This window comes from Humulus lupulus, chromosome 7, assembly GCF_963169125.1.
Source record: "Humulus lupulus chromosome 7, drHumLupu1.1, whole genome shotgun sequence".
In the NCBI taxonomy this organism is placed as follows: Eukaryota; Viridiplantae; Streptophyta; class Magnoliopsida; order Rosales; family Cannabaceae; genus Humulus; species Humulus lupulus.
This window is the reverse complement of record NC_084799.1, coordinates 92,439,085-92,465,510: the sequence shown is the minus strand read 5'-3', so window position 1 is coordinate 92,465,510 and position 26,426 is coordinate 92,439,085. Positions and strand designations below refer to the sequence as shown.

Below are 26,426 nucleotides of genomic sequence, written 5' to 3'. Positions count from 1 at the left end.
AATGATATATAAATAAATAACATTTTGTTGCGTATGTTTTCCTCAATTTTTTATTGGAAAATATAAACAAATTCTGAAACTTTCCCTAAATAAATACTAAATCCATTACATCACTAAAAGGCCAGGAGAATCCGTTCCAGCAAAATCTAACGCTGAGAAACATCTCGAAAAGGGAAACTATAACTTAAAGAAACTAGTATCTACAGGATAGTTCATATGTACTGTCTCCTAGATTTATGGGTTGGAATAAACAATCAACCCAACAGACTTGCACCTTCGAGCCCAAAAAAGAAGTGCATTTCTTGCTATTTTCTCAAAAGGTAAACTCAGTATTAGATTAGACAGTTTTGGGCCTTTTGGCCCTTTATGATATGTGCTGCGCTTAGGATTGAGAGGCGCTTAAAACTAGGCCCTTCAGCGCTGGCATTTTGCTCTCCAGAAGCTCCCGTTTGCTTAAAATTCTATCAGAAGTACAATCCTCTTCCTGAAAAATAGAGATATTTTATTGAATAATGACTTTTGCTAAATAAAAATAAAAACACTAATAAAAGCCCACTGCTTCCTTGTTATCTTTATTCTTTACCACATAATAACCTTTTGTTTCCACCATACCTTATAATCTTTTAGAGGTAAAAAACTCAGCAGCATATTGCTAGGTACGGGGCCCCATGAGAATCGAACCCCATAAGAACAACATCGAATAATAAAATATTATATGATGATTCTAATCAACAAAAAACTAGTTTGACCATAGAACCCTTATGGCATAAGAGAAATTGTAAACACAAGTGCAAAATAACATCAAGAATTGTACCAAGTCAAGGATTAACAAAAAAAGAAAAGAAAAAGAACTTGTTCAATATCAAGAAAGCTGATAATAAAAATGAAAAAAAAATATATTTATATATATTACTCACATCGCCAGTTGAAGCAGATATTAGCGCCAAAAGGGTGACGGTTGCTGCTTGGTACTCCGTTAGGATCTTGTAGGCTGAATCATCTAATTTATCCTGCAAATATCGCATCCTTCTTTTAGTTTTGTCCAAAAACATAGGACAATCCACTGAAAGCCCTTACCAGAAACCAAGAGCTACACATGGTACAAGTATGCAATGCACAAATACATGCAAATTGGGAAGACTAGACTGCTTGTAAGTTGCAAGAACTCAACAGTTATCGAATGTATATGCATATAACCTTCTCATTCCCATGCATGGGATGGGACCAGAACGACGTGATAGGCCACCTATTACATATGTGTAAGTTCTTGCAAGTGGAGAGGAATGCCAAGTCAGCAGCAAGAAAGGAAGCAGCAGAGAATTAGTTATATAGGAGTTGTGTAAGTTTGGATAGAGTAGTATTGGGGTACAGGGTCTTATGATATACTGCAGTAAGTAGAGAATAAAGGAGAGAAGAGTGAATTATTCTCAAATTTCCTGGTTTCCCTAATATCATTCCAGTTTTCTATTCCATTTTGAGTGCTATTTTGCCATTATTATTCTGAGTTACAAGAATATACCAATCAATTGGTATCAGAGACACCGATCCGATATGGGCCCGAAGAAGGATTTGCAAATGGAAGCCGTAGACGAGCATTTTGAATCCTAGTAGGCAGATTTTAAGCGTGAGCTTTCAGAGCCCAAATCGGACTTCCAGCAATTTCCCAAGGATTTGGAGAAGCTCAAATCGGATGTGCAAAGGCTACCAAGGGTTGAGAAGAGGGTCGACTTCTATCGGACACTTGGCTCAACTGATTCAAACCTTGGGGCGTCCGAGCACCGATTTCACAGCTGTCAGTAATGACCGCCAAAGACTGCCGATGGATGGGGATGGTTCATCGACGACACTGCCAAGGGATTCCCCAACTCAAATTCCGACACCATCTCCGACTCAAATTCCGTTTGTGTTTCCCTCGCAATTGTTTGGTCGTGATTACAGACCACCAAGGATGGATACGTCGTCTCGATGAGTGGATTTTTCACGTAGAGCGTTACTTCCTTTTGAATCAATTGACGGAAGCCCACATGTTGGAAGCGCCAATCATCGACCTGGAAGGAGACGCACTTACTTGGTTTCAGTGGGGGCTACTTTGAAGAACTTGCTACTGTTACAGTTCGGAGCTATTCCGGTGGGATCGCTATCGAAGGAGTTGTTGTCAATTCAGCAAGATACCACGGTCAAAGAGTACCGTGTGAAATGGGAGGCGCTGGCCTCTCGGGTACCCAACATTCTTGAGCATATTCTAGAGGGTAGCTTCATCAAAGGGCTAAAGGAGGAGATCAAAGGAGTTGTGCATATATTACAGCCCGTGGGCTTAGCCTATATCATGGACACAGCCCAACGCATTGAAGAGAGCCACTAGCTGCTTTCGTCTGGATCAATTCCTCCAGTGGTGAGCCCAAAACCAATTCCTAGCCCTATCAACCCACCTCGCCCACCCTTCAGTCCGTTTCCCACGAGAATGACCGCCATCACTCTGATTACATCTTCTCCATCTTCGAGCCTCTTGCATCTAGTTTAAACAAAACAACCAAAGGCCCTAATGTCTATCGACTGATAGAAGCAGAGTACCAAGATCGCAAGGCTGGGGTATGTTTCAAATGTGAGAAGAAGTGGCATTGTGGTCACGAATGTGAACAGAAGGCTTTTCAAGTGATGCTTATCATGGATGAAGATGATTCTCCAGCACCCCTGGATTCACCATCACCAACTCCAAACTCGGCCACGGAAAGTTTGACTGAAGAAACATTAGCTACTCTATCATTAAACTCATTGGTTGGTATTACGTCAGCTCACACAATGAAGCTTGCACGTCATATTGGACAACAACCAGTCACGGTTCTAATTAATAGTAGGGCAACCCATAATTTCATATCCATGGATATTGTCACGGCCACAAGTATTCTGATTACAGCGACCACATGCTATGGTGTGTTGTTAGGCACAGGTGGTAAGGTTCAGACCGAGGGCATCTGTAGTCAAGTGAAGCTGGATTTTGGTGCACTTGGAGTGGTTACAGATTTTTTATCGTTAAAGTTGGGAGGTGTGGATGTGATATTAGGCATCAATTGGTTGGAGACTTTGGGAAATATGTAGGTTAATTGGAAGACTATGGTCATGAAATTTGAAGTTGGGGGCACATGGGTGACCTTGCAGGGGGGATCCGAGTCTATGTAAATCTCAGATTTCACTAAAGGCATTGATTCATTCAGTACAACAGAAGGGTCAAGGATTTTGGGTCCAATTCAATGCCTTATTAGTGGATTCTACTTCAAATAACCAGAATATACCTCAACCAGTGCAGGCATTGCTACAACAATACGAGTCTGTTTTTGATATGCCACTAGGCCTACCTCCACAATGGGCATGGGAACACTATTACTCTTCGCGAAGGTGCAGGTCCTATCTCGGTGCACCCTTACTGATATGCGCAGCTGCACAAAGATGAGATTGAACGTTTGTTGGCCGAGATGTTGCAAGTAGGGATCGTGCAATCGAGCACTAGTCCATTTTCCACCCGATGTTGTTGGTTAAAAAGAAGGATGGGAATCGACGGTTCTGTGTGGATTATAGGGCCTTGAATAGGGAGACCGTGGCTGACAAGTTTCCAATACCAGTCATATATGAGTTGCAACGGGCAACAACCTTCTCTAAGCTAGACTTGAAATCGAGTTATCATTAAATTCGAGTGTGCGCCAAGGACGTTCCGAATACAGCATTTCAGACACACGAAGGACACTATGAGTTCTTGGCCATGCCCCTTGGTTTGACTAATGCGCCAACCACGTTCCAAGCACTCATGAATGAGTATTTAGGGATTTCTTGCGCAAGTTTGTATTGGTTTTCTTTGATAATATTTTGGTTTACAGCCCAACACTTGAGGAACATATACACCATTTGGAGTTGGTTTTGGCTCAGCTTCAGCACCACAAATTATATGTCAACCCGAAGAAATGCTTGTTTGCTCAGTCAAGTTTGGAGTACTTAGGCCATATCATTTCAGCCAATGGTGTCTCCGCTGACCCAAGCAAAATTGCTGCCATGGCGGAGTGGCCAACTCCAAAGACTTTAGAAGAGCTTGGGGGGTTCCTAGGTTTGACTGATAATTACAAAAAGTTTGGGAAGGGACATGGCAGCATAGCGCAACCACTTACTAATCAATTAAGGAAGGATGCCTTTGATTGGAACTCGGAAGCTCAGGCAGCATTTAGTCGGCTTAAAGAAGCCATGTGCTCGATCCCAGTGTTGGCATTACCAAATTTTTCTTCACCATTTGTACTAGAGGCTGATGCTTCAGGGTCCGGTTTAGGAGTTGTTTTGATGCAAAATGAGCGTCCTATCACCTACTTTAGTCGGGTTCTCTCTTCAAGGGCCCGTATCAAATCAGTGTATGAACATGAGTAGATAGCAATTGTCCTTGCAATCCAAAAATGACGCCTTGCTTGGGTGAAAATTTCTAGTACGCACGGATCAGCGAAGTTTGAAGTATTTGCTTGAACAGCGTTTGGTTGCCTCAAAATACCAACAATGGCTCACAAAACAATGGGTGACGTGGTTACCATGGGCAGAGTATTGGTACAATACCTCCTTCCACTCGTTTGCAAGCATGGCGCCTTTTCGTGGATTATACCATCGTGATCATCCACCATTGATCCGTTTTGAGCCCTGTTTCAGCAGTAGAACAAAATCAGCAGAATTGAGATGAAATTCTTGAGTTACTCAAGCTGAATTTGTAGCAAGCTCAGTAGAAAATAAAGGTTCAAATTGACCAGAAGCGTCGCGACGTTCAGTTTGCTGTAGCGGACCTTGTCTTTGTCAAGCTTCGCCCTTGCCGCCAGCGTTCATTAGCCAAACGCCGCAATGAAAAGTTGTCACCACATTTCTTTGGCCCCTTTCGAGTAGTAGCTCGCATTGGTACTGCTGCATACAAACTCAAACTACCCTCGGATACTCTCATTCATCCAGTTTTTCCCGTCTCCCTTCTTCGTGCTGCTTTGGGACCTCATGAGCAAGCTACCGACTTACCAACAAGTTTAACGGTAGAGCTGGAGTGGAAATTGCAACCTGAAAGGGTGCTGGATGTCCGCCCAAGTACTCACAAGGTGCCTCCACAAGCATTAATCCAGGGGACTAGTTTACCACATTTTGAGGCAACTCGGGAAGACTTCAATGTCATTCAACAACAGTACCCAAATTTCAACCTTGAGGACAAGGTGAAGCTTTGGCCAGGGGTATTGATAGGCCACTTATTACCTATGTGTATACACGTCGAACCCAAGTAGAGAGGAATGCCAAGTCAGCAGCAAGAAAGGAAGCAGCAGGGAATTAGTTAGATAGAGAGTTGTGTAAGTTTGGATAAAGTACTATTGGGGTACAGGGACTTGTGATGTACTGCAGTAAGTAGAGAATAAGGGAGAGAAGAGTGAGTTATTCTGAGAGTGCAGAAACTAAGTCTTGTATTGGTGGAGAGATCCAGGCTCTCGAATTTCCTGGTTTCCCTAATATCAGTCCAATTTTCTATTCCATTTTGAGTGCTATTTTGCCATTATTATTCTGAGTTACAGGAATATACCTATCACAACGCTAAAGCTTGAAACATCCTTAGCCCTCCATATTTAACAGCTTTGAAAATACTATTTTTTTTCCTGATAAAAAGTCACCATCTTTAACCATAACTTTGATGGATTTATGAAGTAACACACGGACAAGCCCTTGCAGTGGGTTATCTATACCAAAAGTGGGGACTATTTTGGACACAAATATATGCTATAAAAAAAATGCACGCGCAGAATTTGGATTGTTGATGAACCCAAGGAGTTGACAAACTCATCTCTTGCTCCGCTGAAAGTTTACTTTATATAATTTTTCTGTTTTTAAGATGAGTAATCAGTAATACTGTTTTTTGTTTTTTTTAAACCGTGACAGGAAAATGGAGCAACTTTTCTCTTTCCTTCTGTGGTATAAACTATGAAAACACATCTTGCAAATGACAAGCATGTACCAAAAACCATCTAGTGTCATTCATAACCGGAATAACTGCATGCGATTCTTTACTTTTGACTCAACTCATTTAGGCTCCCAAATTGTCAACTCCTCAATCTCTGATTCGATCTACAACTTCAAAGGCCTTATCTCAACCATTTAGCTTAGCTATGAACCTTAATTTGGCAATATTACTCTCTATTGTGCATGTAGTTAATTTGTGTAATTACTTCAAGGGTGCCAAGAGTGCTAAGAAATACTAAATATGAAAGCATGTTTATAGATTTCCTCGCTTTCCTGAATAAACTAGCACAAAATAATTTTTTTTTTTTGGGAAAAGTATATATGTACCTTCAACTGAGTAATAGCAACAGAAATTGCCCTTCCAGGAGCTTGCAGGGCTTTATGATGAAGCTAGACAAGAAATCTATGTCAGTAAATTGACTAGAAAACGATGTTACATATGTCTCAAATATTAATTAAACCAACAAAAACAAAAATAAAAATCAAGGACCTGTATATAAAGCAGGGAAACAACTTTAGGTAGAAGAGAAACTGGATCCGTTTCGGCTGACACTTGAGATATCAAATCCTAAAAGTGACATAAAAAAGAAAGAAATATTAATATATGCAAAGCACCATTGAACGCTCCAAAAACATATTAATTTATTCCTCAATTCTCAAATACACAAATCACAGTTTCTATCATGATCAGAGACAAGAGAACTGAGTGGAAAAGGGTGGGAAGAAGAGCAAGTCTCTTCCTGCAATAGTTTAGGAAAGCAATAATACAAGGCCAATTACAAGGTTAAAGCTAAACTGCTTGAAGTCCAGAGACAAGCATGATTCTTTCTACTACCATGTTATCCAGAAATGGATTCAAAATGAACAGTGGGATTTTTTTTTATTTTTTCAATGTAAAACACTCGTGTCAAAAAAAAACTAAACCTTTTATTTGATTGGAAAAATTGAAGGAAAAGGAAAATTGTAAGCTGAAAACAGATTACAAGGTGCCCGAGAATACTAATTCTTTGGGTCAACAATGTTCTAGTAAGATTATGAATAAAACTAAGAGAAACTACCTACTATTAACCAGCATGATTATTTTATAGTACAAAGACACGAAAGTGTTACCATGTGATAACGTTTATAAATATATATATATATATATATAAATAACTGGACATATATATTGTGATACTGCCTTGAACAGGTGAGAATACCTTGCGATATGAATGCAGAAGTGTTCTTTCCAATTTCTTGTCAAGCTTTCTTAAGTTTAATCCACTGGAATACAAACATGAATCAGAAATCTAAATTTTGAGTAAACACTAATGCTCCACAGTCCCATAAAAGCAACAATCAAGTGATGAAATAGACACAACAGTACCTCTCTTCTGCAAGAGCTCTTAGCGCAGTCATGAATGTGTCCACCCGCTGCTGTCACAAAGAACATTAAAATTTTAATTTTGTTGAGGATTTGTCATAAAATAAAGTAGCAAGTGCATGAAAACTTTCTGAAGTTTCAATTTATTCAGAAAGAACTGAATAAAAGGACTTTTTCTGTTCTTTTTACTTTCCGGATGTAGTATATACTCATACGCTAGACAGAAAAAGTGTTAAGATATGATACAAGGATTGACTACTAATGTTACTACTTTAGTTGTTAAGCGAGAAGATTACAGTATACATTAGTAAAACAGCACAAAAAATGACAATATGGGTTACAAAAATTAAAGAATAAAATGAAGATTTAAGTTCAAAATTGACTATATATTAATGGCTGTAGCATAAATTCATAGTGAGCAAGGAAGTATATTACTAAAAAAAACTGATAACCCTAAATTCTAATTTCCCTTTAAAATCAAAATGCAGGTCTTAAATAATTGTTTTCGTGATAATAATTCGTTTAACAGAACAGTGCTTTCAACAAGCAGCCACTAACCTTTCCTTCTAGAGCTTCAACTACAGTAAAAGCTATATTTGATAGAGATCCAGGAAAACTCTTCACCTGCAATGCCAAAAGAAACTAGAAGTTAGGCGCATACCTCAAACTATCATAACACAACTTCAGAAACTAATCTCACTGGCACATATAAGTATAGAATAATAGTAACTGAGGTTCATGATTATTCGTATATTTGTACAATGGCAATTCGTTCTCCAGAACTAAGTGAAACAGAATCTGAATTCTGAGATTCTTCAACTTCAACTCCACTCTTTAATTTGGTGTGCATATCCTGAAATCGAACAAACTTGTAGTATTAAATTATTTGTGGCAAAATCATAATAAATAAAAAGATCATCTAAAATGTACAAACAACCAAACAATACCAAGTTATAGATGAGTGTGTCTGCAATAGCTGCAGCTGTTGTTCTTAACAAGTGCCTGTGCAAAATGACCTGTTGAAATAGAATGTAAGGCTTCTTTTACACATTTGACCTCTCCTCTGAAAATGCTAATAGGATAGGAAAACTCACAGAACTCGATTGATCATCTTCAAACAAATCCAAGGCTTTCTCATACAACTGCATGTTCAAGAAGGACTGCAAAGGGGAGAGATCATAGATAGAGAAAGAAGTAACTAGTTAGTAGAGAATTCAGCATACAGAAGTGTTAACAGTCAGAAAATAACATCAAAACGACACAGAAGGATGTTTCAATTTCCTAAAGTCCCTAAGAATTCTCTTTTGTTGTATTTATGTTGTATTGAAGATAGTTTGATATGTAAATCTTTATATAAGCCTAAGTTCTAGTTTGTAAAAACACACATAAATAAAAAAACATTTTCTTCTCCTCACCATTTTATATGGTATCGGAGTAGTACGGTTTTTTTTTTTCTATCCTCTCTGAACAGCTCCTAGCGGCTTCTTCAACTCCAGGCGTTTATCGCAACTTCCAGCAACATCTTCGGTGCTCCAAGCGGCTTGTACACTCCAGGCGCTCCAGGCATCTTCTGCAACTTCGGCGCTCTAGGCGACACCTTCGGCGCTCCAGGCGACTTCTGCAACTTCCGGTGACATCGCCGGCGCTCCAAACGATCTGCAACTCCAGGGGCAATCTCTATCCAGTCCGGCTCGACTGTCCAGCCCAGTCTCGTCGCTCTTTGTCCGGCCCTTCCTCGACGATCTCTGTCTGGCTCAGTCTCGGTCAAGGTCGTATATTCACTCTTACATATTCATCCCATACTTCCTTATCACTCTCGCATAGAAAACCAATTTTTGATTGATACCTCCCCACTTGTCAGCCAACCCTAGCCACGTGTCATCATGTCAAGCAGTGATGAAATCTCTTCTCAAACCAATAGACCTAACCCAAATCCAGCCCAAAGTCAATCATTTGGCTCCATTTATAGTCATGATACCAGCTCTCTCCACATCACAGCCCACAAACTCGATGGTAGAAACTATTTACAGTGGGCACAGTCAGTAAAGTTAATCATTTGTGGACGTGGAAAACTCGGATATCTCACCGATGACCTTCCTACCCGTCCATTGACTGACTCAACCTACAAGGTATGACAGGCTGAGAATTCTATTGTCCTTGCATGGCTTATTAATTCAATGGATCCAAAGATCAGTCGCAGGTATTTATTTTTTAAAACTGCTAAGGAAGTACGGGATGATGCTAAAAAGATGTACTCTGATCTTGGGAATGCGTCTAAGATTTTTGAAATTCGTACCAAACTCAAAGAAATCAAGCAAGGTAATCACACTGTTACCCAATATTTTTCAGACTTACAAGACCTGTGGCAGGAACTCGATTTGTATCTGGATACCACTCCTTTGTGTGCTACCTGCACCACTCTTCAGCGCCAACAATTAGAAAAAGAGCAGATCTTTGAATTTCTTACTGGGTTGAACAGTAATCTTGATGAAGTTCGAGGTCGTTTGGTGAGTCGTTCTCCGTTTCCTGACACTGAAGAAGCTTTCTCTGAGGTCAGACGCGAAGAAGCACGTCATCGCGTCATGCTCACTATTCAAGAATTAACATCCGTAGAAAGTTCAGCTCTTGTCTCAAAATCTGGTCCACCACCGTTTGGCAGATCAAATCCTGATCCTCGACCTAATCGCAAGGGTGATCGACCTAGGTGTGATCACTGTCAACGTCATGGTCACACTCGCTCCACTTGTTGGGAAATTCATGGCAAACCACCAAATTGGACTCCCCGTCGCTAAAATGACAGAAAGGCCTACCAAACCCAGTTTGAGAATAGCACTACTCATAGCGGTACTGCTGCCCTTTCATTCAGTAAGGAACAACTCGAACATTTATACACACTCCTTGGTCAATCCTCCATAAAACCCAAATCTGGTGCCGAGTCTCATAGTGCTTCTGTTGCACAATCTGGTAATTTCTCTTCCGTTTCCCATACACCATGGATCATCGATTCAGGGGCGACTGGTCACATGACAGGTTTACTTCATTTGTTTGATTCTTATGGTCCCTGCTCTACTACCTCTAGTGTTAAGATTGCAGATAGTACTCACTCACCTATTGCAGGCATTGGCACCATAAAATTATCTACTGATTTATTTCTTAAATCAGTTCTCTTTGTTCCTTCCTTAAAATGCAACTTAATCTCTGTTCAAAAATTAACCTATGATAATCACTGTCTTGCTAAATTTATGTTTGATTCTTGTCAATTTCAGGATCTATCATCGGGGAGAACAATTGGCAGTGCTAGGATTCATGACGGCCTTTATTTCTTTCAACACCCGAACAAAGAGTTGCCTTACCTGCACTGTTTAACTTCAAGTTCTATTTCTAATTCATCTTTCGATGCAACTTCTCAAAAAATTATATTGTGGCATTGTCGACTTGGACATCCAAGTTTTTTATATTTAAGGCATTTGTTTCCTTCTTTGTTTTTAAATAAAAATGTTGCGGATTTTCAATGTGATATTTGCCACTTGCTAAACATACTCGTGTTTCATTTCCTCACAAACTGTATACACCCTCTAGCCCTTTCTCTCTTATTCATAGTGACATATGGGGACCATCCAAGGTCACGACTTCTTCCGGTAAACGTTGGTTTATTACATTCATTTATGACCATACACGAATTACTTGGGTGTACCTTCTTAGGCACAAATCCGAAACCTGTCAGGTATTCCAAAACTTCCACAAAATGATCCAAACACAGTACCGGACATCTATTTGGACACTTCGTACCGATAACGGTACTGAAAACTTCAATACCACTCTTGGTCCCTATCTTCTACAAAATGGGATTGTTCACCAGAGCTCGTGTGTAGATACTCCGTAGCAGAACGGAGTAGCCGAAAGGAAAAATCGTCACCTCTTAGAGGTAGCTCGTGCTATCATGTTCAACATGAATGTTCCAAAATATCTTTGGGGCGATGCTGTACTCACTGCTATTTATCTAATCAATCGCCTTCCCAGTCGGCCTCTTCAATTTAAGACGCCATATTCTATTCTTCAGTTTGTTTATCCTCGCATTTCCACAAATACTCTGCCAGTAAAAGTCTTTGGGTGCACCACCTTTGTCCATGTGCACTCTCAACACCGGAGTAAACTTGATCCTAAAGCCATAAAAACAGTTTTTCTAGGATATTCTCCTACATAGAAAGGCTATCGTTGTTACTGTCCCCTCACCAAGAAAATATAATCTCCCGCGATGTAACTTTTTTCGAAAATACTCCATACCTCACTCCCACTTCGCTTCATGGGGAGCATATTCATCACGAGCAAGAAGCTCAGTGGTCGTGGGGTTTAGAATTACCCCTAGACATGTCATTTCCTCCAGTGAATGAAATCATTCCCGAACCAGAAAATCTTCCACCTTCTCATGACTCTCAAAATCAAAACATGCAGAAAGAAATTCGGGTGTATACCAGAAGAGAAAGAAATAAACAAGTGACGAATTCTCATCACAGTCAAGAGGCTGATCCACTGATAGAACCACCTCAGTTAAAAGATTCAGGTACTCTACCCTCAAACACTCAATCAGATCTAGATATTCCTATTGCTTTAAGAAAAGGAAGTAGATCTTGCACCCAACACCCTTTTTCAAAATTCATCTCTTATGCAGAATTATCATCTCCATTTAAAGCTTTTACCACAAGTCTATCAGATGTTGTGATTCCCAGGAATATCAATGAAGCACTTGGTACTCCTCAATGGAAGACGGTAGTTCTCGAAGAGATGAAAGCCCTTGAGCAGAATGGTACTTGGCGATTAGTGGAGTTACCACCAGATAAGAAAGTAATAGGGTGCAAGTGGGTGTTCACAGTCAAATATAATGCAAACGGATCTATTGAGAGGTACAAAGCTCGGTTAGTTGCCAAGGGTTTTACTCAAACCTACGAAATTGACTACACTGAAACATTCGCTCCGGTTGCCAAACTCAATACCATCAAAGATACCTTAGTGGCTTGGGATACAAGAAGTGTCTCTGTTACTGATTCTTTAGTGGGAGATTTTTCTATTTCTGTTTGTATTGAGGCAGAGGGGAATGATCCTTGGTGGTTTACTGGTGTGTATGGGTCAGTGGTGTATGGAAAAAGAGATAGTTTTTGGGATGAGTTATCAGGTTTTAGTACTATTTGTGGTGATAAGTGGTGTGTGGGGGGTGACTTCAATGTGGTCAGAAAGGTTGACGAGAAATTGAATAGTGGGTCTAACACAAGAAGTATGAAGATGTTTGATGCACTGATTAGAGAATTAAAATTAATTGACCCAAAACTTCAGAATGGTCGCTTCACGTGGTCAAATTACAGACAAAATCCTATTTGTTGTAGACTGGATAGATTCCTGTACACTCCGGTATGGTCAGGCTTGTATTCTTTTGTTCGTCAAGAAGTGTTGGTTCGTGTTGTGTCGGATCATAGTCCAGTGGTGTTGGACTCTAATCCTCCCTCTTGGGGGCCAAGCCCGTTCAGATTTGATAATGCTCGGTTGGACCATAAGGATTTTCCTAGCCTTTTCAAGAAGTGGTGGGATTTGGCCAAAGGGCAAGGGTGGCCTGGGTATCAATTTATGAGCAAATTAGACAGGGTCAGAGACAGAATAAATGAGTGGAGTCGGGAAGCCTTTGGATTAAAAAAAGCTTTTAAAGAGTTGCTGGAAAGGAGGTTGGTTGCTTTGGATAGAATAGAGGAGGGGGCATTGTGGAATGAGCAACTTATTCAGGAACGGTCAAAGCTGAAGAAAGAATGGCAGCAGATTGTCTTGGAGGAAGAGAGAAGTGTGGCTTAAGTCAAAGTGTCAATGGGCTAGGGAAGGGATGCCAATTCTAAGCTTTTTCACAATATTCTTAGTGCTCAAAAAGCTAAAAACTTCATTTCAAGGATTGAACAAGATGATGGAACTGTTTTGGTTGATGATGTCGATATTGAAAAGGCAATGGTGGGTTTTTATTCTTCCCTGTACACGTCGGTATACAGAGATTGGATTGGGGTGGACGGGATCTCTTAGGATCCTATTCCGACCATGTTGGCTTCTTTGATTGAGCGGCCTTTTTCTGAGGAAGAGTTAAGACAAGCAGTGTTTGATTGTGATGGGTCCAAGGCTCCGAGGCCAGATGGTTTCTCCATGGCAATTTATCAGAAGAATTGGGACACTGTGAAATGCGATCTGATGACAATCTTTCATGGGTTCTTTAAGGATGTAATTATTCAAGGAAGAGCCTTGCATATGCCTTATTCCTAAGAAAATTAATAATTGTCATGTGAAGGATTATAAGCCTATTAGTCTTGTCACTAGTCTGTATAAAATTATCTCAAAAGTGTTGGCTTGTAGACTTCGAGGTGTTCTGTCCGATACAATAGCGGAAACTCAGGGTGCTTTGGTGGAGGGTAGGCAGATTCTGGACACTGTTTTGGTTGCAAATGAGGCGATAGAGGAGTACAGGAGTAAGGGTAGAAAGAGGTGGGTCTTGAAAATTGACTTTACAAAAGCTTATGATTGTGTGGATTGGGGTTTCTTGGATTTTGTTCTGCAAAAAAAAGGATTTGGAGAGGTTTGGAGGCGGTGGATGCATGGCTGCCTGTCATCTGTGCCCTCTGTGTTTTTAAATGGTCGTCCTAGGGGTAAATTTAAGGGCTCGAGGGGTCTTCGTCAAGGGGATTCCTTGTCCCCTTTCTTGTTCACTTTGGTGGTGGATGTATTGGGCAGAATGATTGATAAGGCTAAGAGCAGTTTGGCTTTTAGAGGATTTTCAGTGGGCAGCGATGGAGTTGATGTTAGCCATCTTCAATTTGCGGACGATACGATTTTCTTTGTTAACGATGATGAGTCCCTGGGTGTGCTCCTTGACATCCTGAAGGTCTTCAGTGGGGGGTCTGGGCTATCTATTAATCTGCATAAGTGTCAGTTGTTGGGGATAAATTTGCCCGACGAGTTAGTGGATCTTCGGGCTAGTGAGATAGGGTATGAAGTGGGCTAATGGGCTATTCAGTATTTGGGACTTCCTTTGGGAGCTTCACCAAGATCCAAAGTGTTTTGGGAACCAGTGATGTTGAAGTGCGTTAAGCGGCTAGATGGATGGAAAAGTGCTTTTCTGTCACGTGGTGGAAGATTGACTCTTATTCAAACAATTTTGTCTTCTATTTCGGTTTACTATCTGTCTCTTTTCCGGATTCCTAAGAATGTGGCAGGGAGTATAGAGAAATTGATGAGAGATTTTCTGTGGGAGGGAGCAGATCGGTCGAGGGCCGATCATTTGGTTTCTTGGCAAGAAGTCTGCAAATCTCGAAGTCATGGTGGTTTGGGCATTGGGAATATTGAGAAGAGGAACAGAACCTTTCTTATGAAATGGTTATGGCGCTTTCCTTTAGAAAGTAAGGTTTTATTGTATAAGGTGGTGAAGAGTAGGTATGGGATAGAGGATGGTCACTGGGATACGGGAGGAGGGGGAAGATTGTCGGTTCGTGGTTCGTGGTCCGTGAAGGGATATTGCGGCGTTGTATGAGGAATCAGGAGGATGGTCTGTTTCAAGGTGGGGAAGGGGGAACGGATTCGGTTTTGGGAGGATGTTTGGATTGGGGAAGATCCCTTGAAGTCTCAATTCCCTGATTTATTCTTGGTGTCCATGGCCAAGAATTGTGTGATTAAAGACTTGGCGGTCTTGGACGGTGATGGGAGTGTGGGGGCCATAGGATGGAATTTTCGCTTCAGGAGGAACTTGTTTGATAGGGAGGTGTCTAATCTCGCTCAGTTGTTGCACATGCTTCAGGTTGTGGCTTTCCCGTCAATTTTGGAGGATAGAAGGAATTGGATTCCAGACACCAGTGGAGTTTTTAATTGCAAGTCCGCCTTCCATTCCTTGAGCTATGCTCATTTAGGCCCAGAGTTGGTTTGGGCTAAGAATTTGTGGAGAAGTTTTGCTCTGTATAAAGTTAAATTGTTTGGATGGTTGTTGTTTTTGGATAAGGTGAATGTTCACAATAATTTACAAAGGCGCAGACCTTTTCACTATTTTTCGCCAAATTGGTGCATTTGCTGTAAGAATGAAATGGAATCAGTTCGCCATCTTTTCCTAGAATGTCTTTTTGCAAGGGAGGTATGGTCAAAAGCACTGGCTGAGTTCAGGATCTCTTGGTGTATGCCTTCTTCTTGTTCTCACCTGTTCCTTTGCCATCTGGGAGGCGGTCGGAGGGTGGCGCGCTTGTGGCAGAGCGCTGTTTTGGCAACTTTTAGGGCAATCTGGCTGGAGAGGAATAGTAGAATCTTTGAAGACGTTTCTTGTGCAGTGGACAACCTTTGGGATAAAATCAAATTCTGGGTTGCCACTTGGGTGTATAGATCGACAGACTTTGAGGATTTTTCTTTCTTGGATCTTTGTAGGGAGTGGAGGAGTTTATGGTCGTATTAGTTTTTGTTGAGTGTGAGTCTTTGGGTGTTTTACTGACACTGATTGGTTATTATTGTTTGTTTTTGTTTTGGATGTTGTTACCACGATTTTCCTCTGCCATAAGTGAGGGTTCTCAATTTATTTGAGAGGCCATCCTTTGACCTCTGTCTCTTTTTCAAAAAAAAAATACCATCAGAGTATTGCTCTCGCTTACAGTCAACTTAAATTGGGAATTGCATCAACTTGATGTAAAAAATACATTCTTAAATAGTGAGCACGAAAATAGTGAGCAGGAAGAAGTGTACATGAGTCAGCCTCCGGGTTTTGAAGAATCTCCCAATACAACCAAAGTTTGCAAGCTAAACAAATCACTCTACGGTCTAAAACAATCTCCTCGAGCATGGTTCAATCGGTACTTGAAAGTTATCAAGGGACTTGGATACATACAAGGTCAGACTGAGCATACTCTCTTCATCAAACACTCAAAAAGAGGGAAAATGTCAATTCTTATTGTATATGTTGATGATATTGTTAACAGTCAGAAAATAATTTCAACTCGTTACATAAGGATGTTTCCGTTTCCTAAAGTCTATAGGAATTCTTTTTTATTGTATTTATGTTGTATTAAAGATAGTTTAATGTGTAAATCTGTATATAAGCCTAAGTTCTAGTTTGTAAAAATACACAGAAAAGAAACCATTTTCTTCTCCTCACCATTTTATATGATATCAAAGCCGTACAGTTCTTTTTTTTTATCTCTGGCGCTCCAAGCGGCTTCTGCAACTTTCGGCGTCATCTTCGGCGACATCTCCGGCACTCCAGGCGGTCTGCAACTCCAGGGGAAATCTCTATCCAGCCCTCCTCGAGCTCTTCCAAAGAAAAGGTTCAATAACCAGGAAGGCCGAGTGTTCCTAACTTCATTGTATGAGATATAAAATTCGTATTCAGCCAACCCTTCCTTATCCTCTCGCATTTCCCTGCCATAAAACAATTTTTTATTTGATACATCCCCACTTGTCAGCCAACCCTAGCCACGTGTCATCATGTCAAGCAGTGATGAAATCTCTTCTCAAACTAGTGGGCCTAACTCAAATCCAGCCCAAAGTCAGTCCTTTGGCTCCATTTATAGTCATGATACCAGCTCTCTCCACATTACAGCCTACAAACTTGATGGTAGAAACTATTTACAGTGGGCACAGTCAGTAAAGTTAGTCATTTGTGGACGTGGAAAACTCGGATATCTCACCAGTGACCTTCCTGCCTCTCCATTGACTGACTTAACCTACAAGGTATGGCAGGCTGAGAATTCTATTGTACTTGCATGGCTTATTAATTCAATGGATCCAAAGATCAGTCGCAGGTATTTATTTTTTAAAACTGCTAAGGAAGTATGGGATGCTGCAAAAAAGATGTACTCTGATCTTGGGAATGCCTCTCAGATTTTTGAAATTCGTACCAAACTCAAAGAAATCAAGCAAGGTAATCACACTGTTACCCAATATTTTTCAGACTTACAAGACCTGTGGCAGGAACTCGATTTGTATCTGGATACCACTCCTTGGTGTGCTACTTGCACCACTCTTCAGCGCCAACAATTAGAAAAAGAGCGGGTCTTTGAATTTCTTACTGGGTTGAACAGTAATCTTAATGAAGTTCGGGGTCGTTTGGTGAGTCGTTCTCCATTTCCTGACACTGAAGCTTTCTCTGAGGTCAGACGTGAAGAAGCACATCATCGCGTCATGCTCACTACTCAAGAATTATCGCCCGTAGAGAGTTCAGCTCTTGTCTCAAAATCTGATCCACCACCGTTTGGCAGATCAAATCCTGATCCTCGACCTAATCGCAAGGGTGATCGACCTTGGTGTGATCACTGTCAACATCATGGTCACACTCGCTCCACTTGTTGGGAAATTCATGGCAAACCACCAAATTGGACTCCCCGTCACCAAAATGACAGAAAGGCCTACCAAACCCAGTCTGAGAATAACACTACTCATAGCGGTACTGCTGCCCTTTCATTCAGTAAGGAACAACTCGAACATTTATACACACTCCTTGGTCAATCCTCCATAAAACCCAAATCTGGTCCAGAGTCTCATAGTGCTTCTGTTGCACACTCTGGTAATTTCTCTTCCGCTTCCCATACACCATGGATCATCGATTCAGGAGCGACTGATCACATGACAGGTTTACTTCATTTGTTTGATTCTTATAGTCCCTGTTCTACTGCCTCTAGTGTTAAGATTGCAGATGGTACTCACTCACCTATTGCAGGCATTGGCACCATAAAATTATCTACTGATTTATTTCTTAAATCAGTTCTCTTTGTTCCTTCCTTAAAATGCAATTTAATCTCTGTTCAAAAATTAACCTATGATAATCACTGTCTTGCTAAATTTATGTCTGATTCTTGTCAATTTCAGGATCTATCATCGGGGAGAACGATTGGCAGTGCTAGGATTCATGACGGCCTTTATTTCTTTCAACACCCGAACAAAGAGTTGCCTTACCTGCACTGTTTAACTTCAAGTTCTATTTCTAATTCATCTTTTGATGCAACTTCTCAAAAAATTATATTGTGGCATTGTCAACTTGGACATCCAAGTTTTTTATATTTAAGGCATTTGTTTCCTTCTTTGTTTTTAAATAAAAATGTTGCGGATTTTCAATGTGATATTTGCCAACTTGCTAAACATACTCGTGTTTCATTTCCTCACAAACTGTATACACCCTCTAGTCCTTTCTCTCTTATTCATAGTGACATGTGGGGACCATCCAAGGTCACGACTTCTTCCGGTAAACGTTGGTTTATTACATTCATTTATGACCATACACGAATTACTTGGGTGTACCTTCTTAGGTACAAATCCGAAACCTGTCAGGTATTCCAAAACTTCCACAAAATGATCCAAACACAGTACCGGACATCTATTCGGACACTTCGTACTGATAACGGTACTGAAAACTTCAATACCACTCTTGGTCCCTATCTTCTACAAAATGGGATTGTTCACCAGAGCTCGTGTGTAGATACTCTGCAGCAGAATGGAGTAGCCGAAAGGAAAAATCGTCACCTCTTAGAGGTAGCCCGTGCTATCATGTTCAACATGAATGTTCCAAAATATCTTTGGGGCGATGTTGTACTCACTGCTATTTATCTAATCAATCGCCTTCCCAGTCGGCCTCTTCAATTTAAACGCCATATTCTATTCTTCAGTTTCTTTATCCTCACATTTCCACAAATACTCTGCCAGTAAAAGTCTTTGGGTGCACCACCTTTGTCCATGTGCACTGCCAACACCGGAGTAAACTTGATCCTAAAGCCATAAAAACAGTTTTCCTAGGATATTCTCCTACACAGAAAGGCTATCGCTGTTACTGTCCCCTCACCAAGAAAATCTACATCTCCCGCGATGTAACTTTTTTCGAAAATACTCCATACTTCACTCCCACTCTGCTTCAGGGGGAGCATATTCATCACGAGCAAGAAGCTCAGTGGTCGTGGGGTTTAGAATTACCCCTAGACGTGTCCTTTCCTCCAGTGAATGAAATCATTCCCGAACCAGAAAATCTTCCACCTTCTCATGACTCTCAAAATCAAAACATGCAGAAAGAAATTCGGGTGTATACCAGAAGAGAAAGAAATAAACAAGTGACGAATTCTCATCACAGTCAAGAGGCCAATCCACTGATAGAACCACCTCAGTTAAAAGATTCAGGTACTCTACCCTCAAACATTCAATCAGATCTAGATATTCTTATTGCTTTAAGAAAATGAAATAGATCTTGCACCCAACACCCTATTTCAAAATTCATCTCTCATGCAAAATTATCATCTCTATTTAAAGCTTTTACCACTAGTCTATCAGATGTTGTGATTCCCAGAAATATCAATGAAGCACTTGGTACTCCTCAATGGAAGACAGCAGTTCTCGAAGAGATGAAAGCACTTGAGCAGAATGGTACTTGGCGATTAGTGGAGTTACCACCAGATAAGAAAGTAATAGGGTGCAAGTGGGTGTTCACAGTCAAATATAATGCAAATGGATCTATTGAGAGGTACAAAGCTCGGTTAGTTGCCAAGGGTTTTACTCAAACCTGCGGAATTGACTACACTGAAACATTCGCTCCGGTTGCCAAACTCAATACCATCAGAGTATTGCTCTCGTTTGCAGTCAACTTAAATTGGGAATTACATCAACTTGATGTAAAAAATGCATTCTTAAATGGTGAGCTGGAAGAAGAAGTGTACATGAGTCAGCCTCCGGGTTTTGAAGAATCTCCCAATACAACCAAAGTTTGCAAACTAAACAAATCGCTCTACGGTCTAAAACAATCTCCTCGAGCATGGTTCAATCGGTTCTTGAAAGTTATCAAGGGACTTGGATACATACAAGGCCAGACTGACCATACTCTCTTCATCAAACACTCAGAAAGAGGGAAAATGCCAGTTCTGATTGTATATGTTGATGATATCATTGTCACTGGCAACCATACTGAAGAGGTGATTCGGATTAAAGAAATGTTGGCAAAGGAGTTCGAAGTCAAGGATCTCGGTGAACTCAGATATTTTCTGGGAATGGAATTTGCTAGATGCAAAAAGGGAATTTTTGTTTCTCAAAGAAAATACACTCTTAATCTCTTGAATGAGACAGGAATGCTAGGCAGTAAACCTAGCAAAACTCCAATCGAGCTCGGAGACAAGAGGAAAATGTTTGAAGGAAACCCAGTTGACAAAGAAAGGTACCAGTAACTAGTAGGAAAGCTTATCTACCTCTCTCATACCAGACCAGATATTGCCTTTGCAGTAAGTCTGGTTAGTCAATACATGCATGATCCATGTCAAGGAAATCTTAATGCAGTATATAGAATTCTGAGGTATTTAAAGCAAACACCAGGAAAATGTCTTTTCTTCAATAAAAACTCCTGAAAGAAAAGTTGAAGTATTCACAGATGCAGACTGGGCTGGGTCAGTTGATGATAGGAAATCTACATCTGGATATTGTACAATTGTATGGGGCAATGTGGTAACATGGCGAAGTAAAAAGCAAACAGTGGTTGCAAGAAGCAGTCCAGAAGCTGAGTATAGAGCCATGGCCCACGGAATATGTGAAGCGATATGGATCAGATGCCTGTTAAGAGAACTAAAGATTGAATATGATGCTCCCATTCAGCTTTACTGTGATAATCAATCTACCATCAGTATTGCACGCAACCCTATAGATCATGACAGAACTAAACACGTGGAAGTAGATCGTCACTTTATTAAAGAGAAGATTGATGGGGGAATTGTCAACATCAAATATGTTCATACGGATCAACAGTTGGCTGATATTCTCACAAAGGGGTTATCCGAGCGAGTATTTGAGTTCCTAGTAAACAAGCTTGGACTCATCAATATCTATGGTCCGGTTTGAGGGGGAGTGTTAACAGTCAGAAAATAATGTCAATACGTTACAAAAGGATGTTTTCGTTTCCTAAAGTCTATAGGAATTATCTTTTATTGTATTTATGTTGTATTAAAGATAGTTTAATGTGTAAATCTGTATATAAGCCTAAGTTCTAGTTTGTAAAAATACACAGAAAAGAAACCATTTTCTTCTCCTCACCATTTTATAAATATCATTGTCACTGGCAACCATACTGAAGAGGTGATTCGGATTAAAGAAATGTTGGCAAAGGAGTTCGAAGTCAAGGATCTCAGTGAACTCAGGTATTTTCTGGAAATGGAATTTGCTAGAAGCAAAAAGGGAATTTCTGTTTCTCAAAGAAAATACACTCTTGATCTCTTGAATGAGACAGGAATGCTAGGCAGTAAACCTAGCAAAACTCCAATCGAGCTCGGAGACGAGAGGAAAAATGTTTGAAGGAAACCCAGTTGACAAAAAAAGGTACCAGCAACTAGTAGGGAAGCTTATCTACCTCTCTCATACCACACCAGATATTGCCTTTGCAGTAAGTCTGGTCAGTCAATACATGCATGATCCATGTCAAGGACATCTTAATGCAGTATATAGAATTCTGAGGTATTTAAAGCAAACACCAGGAAAAGGTCTTTTCTTAAAAAAAAAAACTCCTAAAAGAAAAGTTGAAGTATTCACAGATGCAGACTGAGCTGGGTCAGTTGATGATAGGAAATCTACATCTGGATATTGTACAATTGTATGGGGCAATGTGGTAACATGGCGAAGTAAAAAGCAAACAGTGGTTGCAAGAAGCAGTGCAGAAGCAGAGTATAGAGCCATGGCCCACGGAATATGTGAAGCGATATGGATCAGATGTCTGTTAGGAGAACTACAGATTGAATATGAAGCTCCCATTCAGCTTTACTATGATAATCAGTCTACCATCAGTATTGCATACATCCCTATACATCATGACAGAACTAAATACGTGGAAGTGGATCGACACTTTATTAAAGAGAAGATTGATGGGGGAATTGTCAACATCAAATATGTTCATACGGATCAACAATTGGTTGATATTCTCACAAAGGGGTTATCCGAGCGAGTATTTGAGTTCCTAGTAAACAAGCTTGGACTCATCAATATCTACAGTCCAGCTTGAGGGGAGTGTTAACAGTCATAAAATAACATCAAAACGTTACAGAAGGATGTTTCAGTTTCCTAAAGTCTATAGGAATTCTCTTTTATTGTATTTATGTTGTATTAAAGATAGTTTGATATGTAAATCTGTATATAAGCCTAAGTTCTAGTTTGTAAAAACACACAGAAATAAAACATTTTCTTCTCCTGTAACGTTTTGATTCCATCTATGTAATTATTCAGTTAATTACCGATGTAGGAGAAAAGAAAATAAAGCATTTAGAATACTGACCACAGGCAAAATAAAAAAGAACTCTGGGTAAACTAACCTCATCAAGTTTCTTTTGCAAATTGTCGAGCACGCTCTTCATTTTCTCTGCGTTTTCTGTAAACAATGCCTTCCTTCTCTGCTTCCAAAATTCGACTAGCTTAGGTCTTAAATAGTTTGCTAAAGGTCTAATAACTGTCTCCGGATCATCAATACCTGCCACAATTGATAATGAAATAAAATCCTGTTCTGTTGTTATTAGAATGGACAGCTCCAAGATAAAATTAGCAAACCTTGTTCTTCAAAATCAGAAGCCAGGACTGAGATTTTCTGCATTATCCATTCTTCTGAAGGAATGTTGCTATTCTCCTCTTTTATTTTTACTGATTCTTTCTTCACAGAAGCTTTTGAATCTGAAAATTGCAAAGATGTATCCTTGCCTTTCTTCTGACTTTTCTTTGATTTTGATGTAAGATTTTCCTGCACATTCACACTATTCTCTGTTGCACTCACTGCTGCCGTCCCAGAAGATTTACCTCTTTTCTTCTTTGATCCTTTCTCAGTTGTTTGTTTAATACTACTCATCTCATTAACAGTTTCATTTGAATCTGTAATCCTGCTTGTATCGTGTCCAATTTTAGTATCAGATAAAACATTTGACAGCACAACCCCAGAAGACCCTGAAACACTAAAAGATTCCATATCCTTCTCCAGTCGATCATACACAGCCTAGTCAGAAAAAACAGCATCAAAAGCATCAGACAGGGGATATATAAATGTGATATTACTATGTAGTGTTTTCTACTGACAGACTTCAAAAATTATAAGAATATCTTAGATTCCTTGAATTATCAGTTGCATAGAAAAACATAGAGCAAGATCAACATGAAGCAACTAGTGGACTGCAAATAAAGCGGGTAGACCATGTATTTTAGAGGTAATACCTTGAGAAAACCATCACTAAATAGATAGGACTCTCCAAAGATTACTGCCTTATTAGACTGCAGAGAAATATCACACAAAAGGTTATAGGAATCATCTAGTTTACCGTGAAAGAAACAACAATGAATACGGTACTGGAATGCCACCTTTCCTGCTAACTGAACTGAAGGACAAAGCGACAAAAGTTTGGATGCGTCTTGAAACCCAAAGGATGCCGGTAATACTGAAAGAGCATCAATCCTGCATCAAACTATCCCATAAGACAAGAAAGAAATTTGAAGTCTTCACATTACTAAATATTTCACTAACATTATAACACAAGTTTTAGGCTTTCAGCCAAAATATGCAGCAAATAATTTCTTCCTATTACTTGATATGATTAGAAGTTCATGTCAGTAATCTGTTCAAATAGGATAATCAAAATAAAGTAACTGAAAAATTGAGCTATTTGAACAGGATACCGAAGTGAAAATTTTTAGTATTTCCCTCACCAGCTACCACGTTCAAGAGCATCCTCAGTAGCAGCATCCAGCATATCAATCAACGAGGGATGGACGAACACATCAATTAAAGCTATACCTTCAGGATACCTGGACTATATTTGTGTATAAAACCAAAAGAACGTAATTAGACAATAATCTAGGAAGGATCCTCAAGTATAAAAATATTCTGCATAGACACTCTATCTCTTCAATTATCCAGAAAACCAACATCTGATTTGATAGCAATCAGATACCTTCAGATATTGAGGAGGCTGGGGAATGCCAAGGTTTTGAAGAACCCCGTAACTGATGAAAGAATTCTGCGGCATATAAGGAAACAAAAGGGAGAGAGGTTAGCACCACTCCCATTGAGAAAACAAAAGGGAGCTTTTTTTTCCCATTGAGAGAACAAGACAATCCATTAGAATAATATAAAATATAACAAAAAACATGCAATAGCCAAACACTGAAGTTGCAAACAACCTAGAAATGGACATCAATTTAACAACTGTAAAGCTTGCCTCTGACGCAGAGGTTTCAAGAAAGGAATTAAAGAACCCAAACGAACACAAGATTTAAACAATCTGATCGAGTATGTATTGCATATATAATTTAGAAGCACAGAGAGTAACCATAAAGTTTAAAGGAGCCAAGGAAATAGAGCTTCATACCTGCGAGAAAAAAGAATCAACACCTTCCTTTTGAGCAACTGCAAAGACCTGTAACACGAATACACATGAAATGAAGACATGATTTCCAACAATCATACATGATTTAAAAAAAAAAAGTCAAATCCAGAACTTTCATTACTATATATACATATATATATATAAACACACACTACCTTTATAAATCAAATGTAAATGAGGGGAAATTAAAAATGATCTTCATTTGCCACAAAAGAAAAAAAAAGGATGGTCTTTTTAAACATGCATCAAATCTATCAGAAATTGTGATCTTCAAACTTTATTTTATGAATTTTTTTCATTCAAGGTGAATTTAAAATGCAATAATAATAATAATTTCAACTCCATACCCGTTATAAATATATTCAAAGAATATAACTAGAAACTTAAAATCGAATAATAGCCCTTTGTATAATTTGAACTTAGATACTACACACCATACAGACAGAAATGAGAATAGACCATTGTTTAAGGAATAAAACCATTGTGATTTAGGCTATTGTTTTCAAAATAAATAAAATTAGATTAGGCTACATACAGTGGGTGTCCAATGAACTCCAGCTCGAAGTGATCCAAGAATCTCGCCTTCCTTGAGAAGTCCATTAAAAAGAGATTGGAAAAATGAGCTATCAACAGCTACACCACTTGTTCCATCCATCTCTTGCAGCAATTGCTGCAAAGAAGTCCAGACTACGGACAAATTCGTCGGAACAGTGATAGCTCGAGAAGCACCACGAACCATGGCACTAACACGAGCAACATAAGCAGGGGTATACAATTGCCCACCTTCAAGCCTACCTTTCACCTAGGCACAAACATAGTCACGAAACAAATCAATTTCTATTACTTAAAAAACCCATTTAAACAAACAAACCAAACGAATTACCGAAGTATCCCATCATAGCCCAAAAAACATTCCCATAGCACAACCCTCTTCTATTACTCAAAAATCACTTAAATTGCAAAATCAAACAAAGTTGTCAAAAGAAATAAATACGCAAAAAAGTTACCAAAGTCCCAAGTCGTGGTTCCAACATTGAAGCAATCAATTCCGAACCCACTTGCAACTGTGCTGCGAGCTCAGCCAAAGCAATTTGACTACATTCTTGAAGTCTATCATTCACTTCTTCAGCAACAGAATCCCAATAAGATTGTGATATAATTTCTCCCTGAATAAACATTAAACCCGGTTCTTCCGAAACAATTTGGTGAGCTTGTTTCTCAACATAGTACAAATCAACCCCAATAGTATCAGCCAAATCAATCAAAGAAACACGCCCTAATTTATCAATTTCTGCCACAATCTCATGCCTCAATTGCTCCTATATTATGTACACATAAAAACCATGGTAATCAAAGTCAAATTGATGATCAAGACATAGATAGTATCGACAGATTGAGAATATGATCAAATTATGTTGAGAGAGAGAGAGAGAGGCGTACAGGAGTGATGTACTCTTTGCCGGAGACAGTGTGGAGAAGGTCGAAATCGATGATGCGGAGTTCTTGAAGCTTTTGGACCAATTCGACGACATTTCGCTCCGACAACCTGACGCTGGACTTTGCTTCCTGCACGAACTCGAATTGTCTCTGCAACTCTGCCAATTCGTCGTCCATCTTCGGAATGGATCACTAACCAAAACACAAACTGAGAATGAGAATGTTGAGTTTGATGAGAGGGTGTCTTTCACCTCTAAATTTTT

General features: G+C 39.7%; 1 protein-coding gene across 2 annotated transcripts; it reads right to left on the bottom strand.

Moving 5' to 3' along the window:
* Positions 1-69: 69 nt before the first annotated feature.
* On the bottom strand, positions 70-26,426 carry LOC133788455 (E3 UFM1-protein ligase 1 homolog). Of its 2 annotated transcripts, none has more exons than XM_062225943.1 (20): positions 26,167-26,426; positions 25,734-26,045; positions 25,262-25,528; positions 24,709-24,756; positions 24,292-24,357; positions 24,047-24,150; positions 23,702-23,795; positions 23,558-23,614; positions 22,907-23,342; positions 22,675-22,829; positions 8,464-8,529; positions 8,317-8,385; positions 8,130-8,222; positions 7,928-7,993; positions 7,373-7,422; positions 7,206-7,269; positions 6,497-6,574; positions 6,334-6,396; positions 918-1,010; positions 70-484 (listed from the first exon to the last, which is right to left on the bottom strand). In XM_062225943.1, exons 1-20 carry the CDS (start codon positions 26,338-26,340, stop codon positions 383-385), a joined length of 2,457 nt encoding a protein of 818 aa, XP_062081927.1. In that variant the 5' UTR covers positions 26,341-26,426; the 3' UTR covers positions 70-382. The 2 variants fall into 2 exon arrangements, with proteins under 2 accessions (XP_062081927.1, XP_062081928.1); XM_062225944.1 differs by having other exon boundaries at positions 7,373-7,419.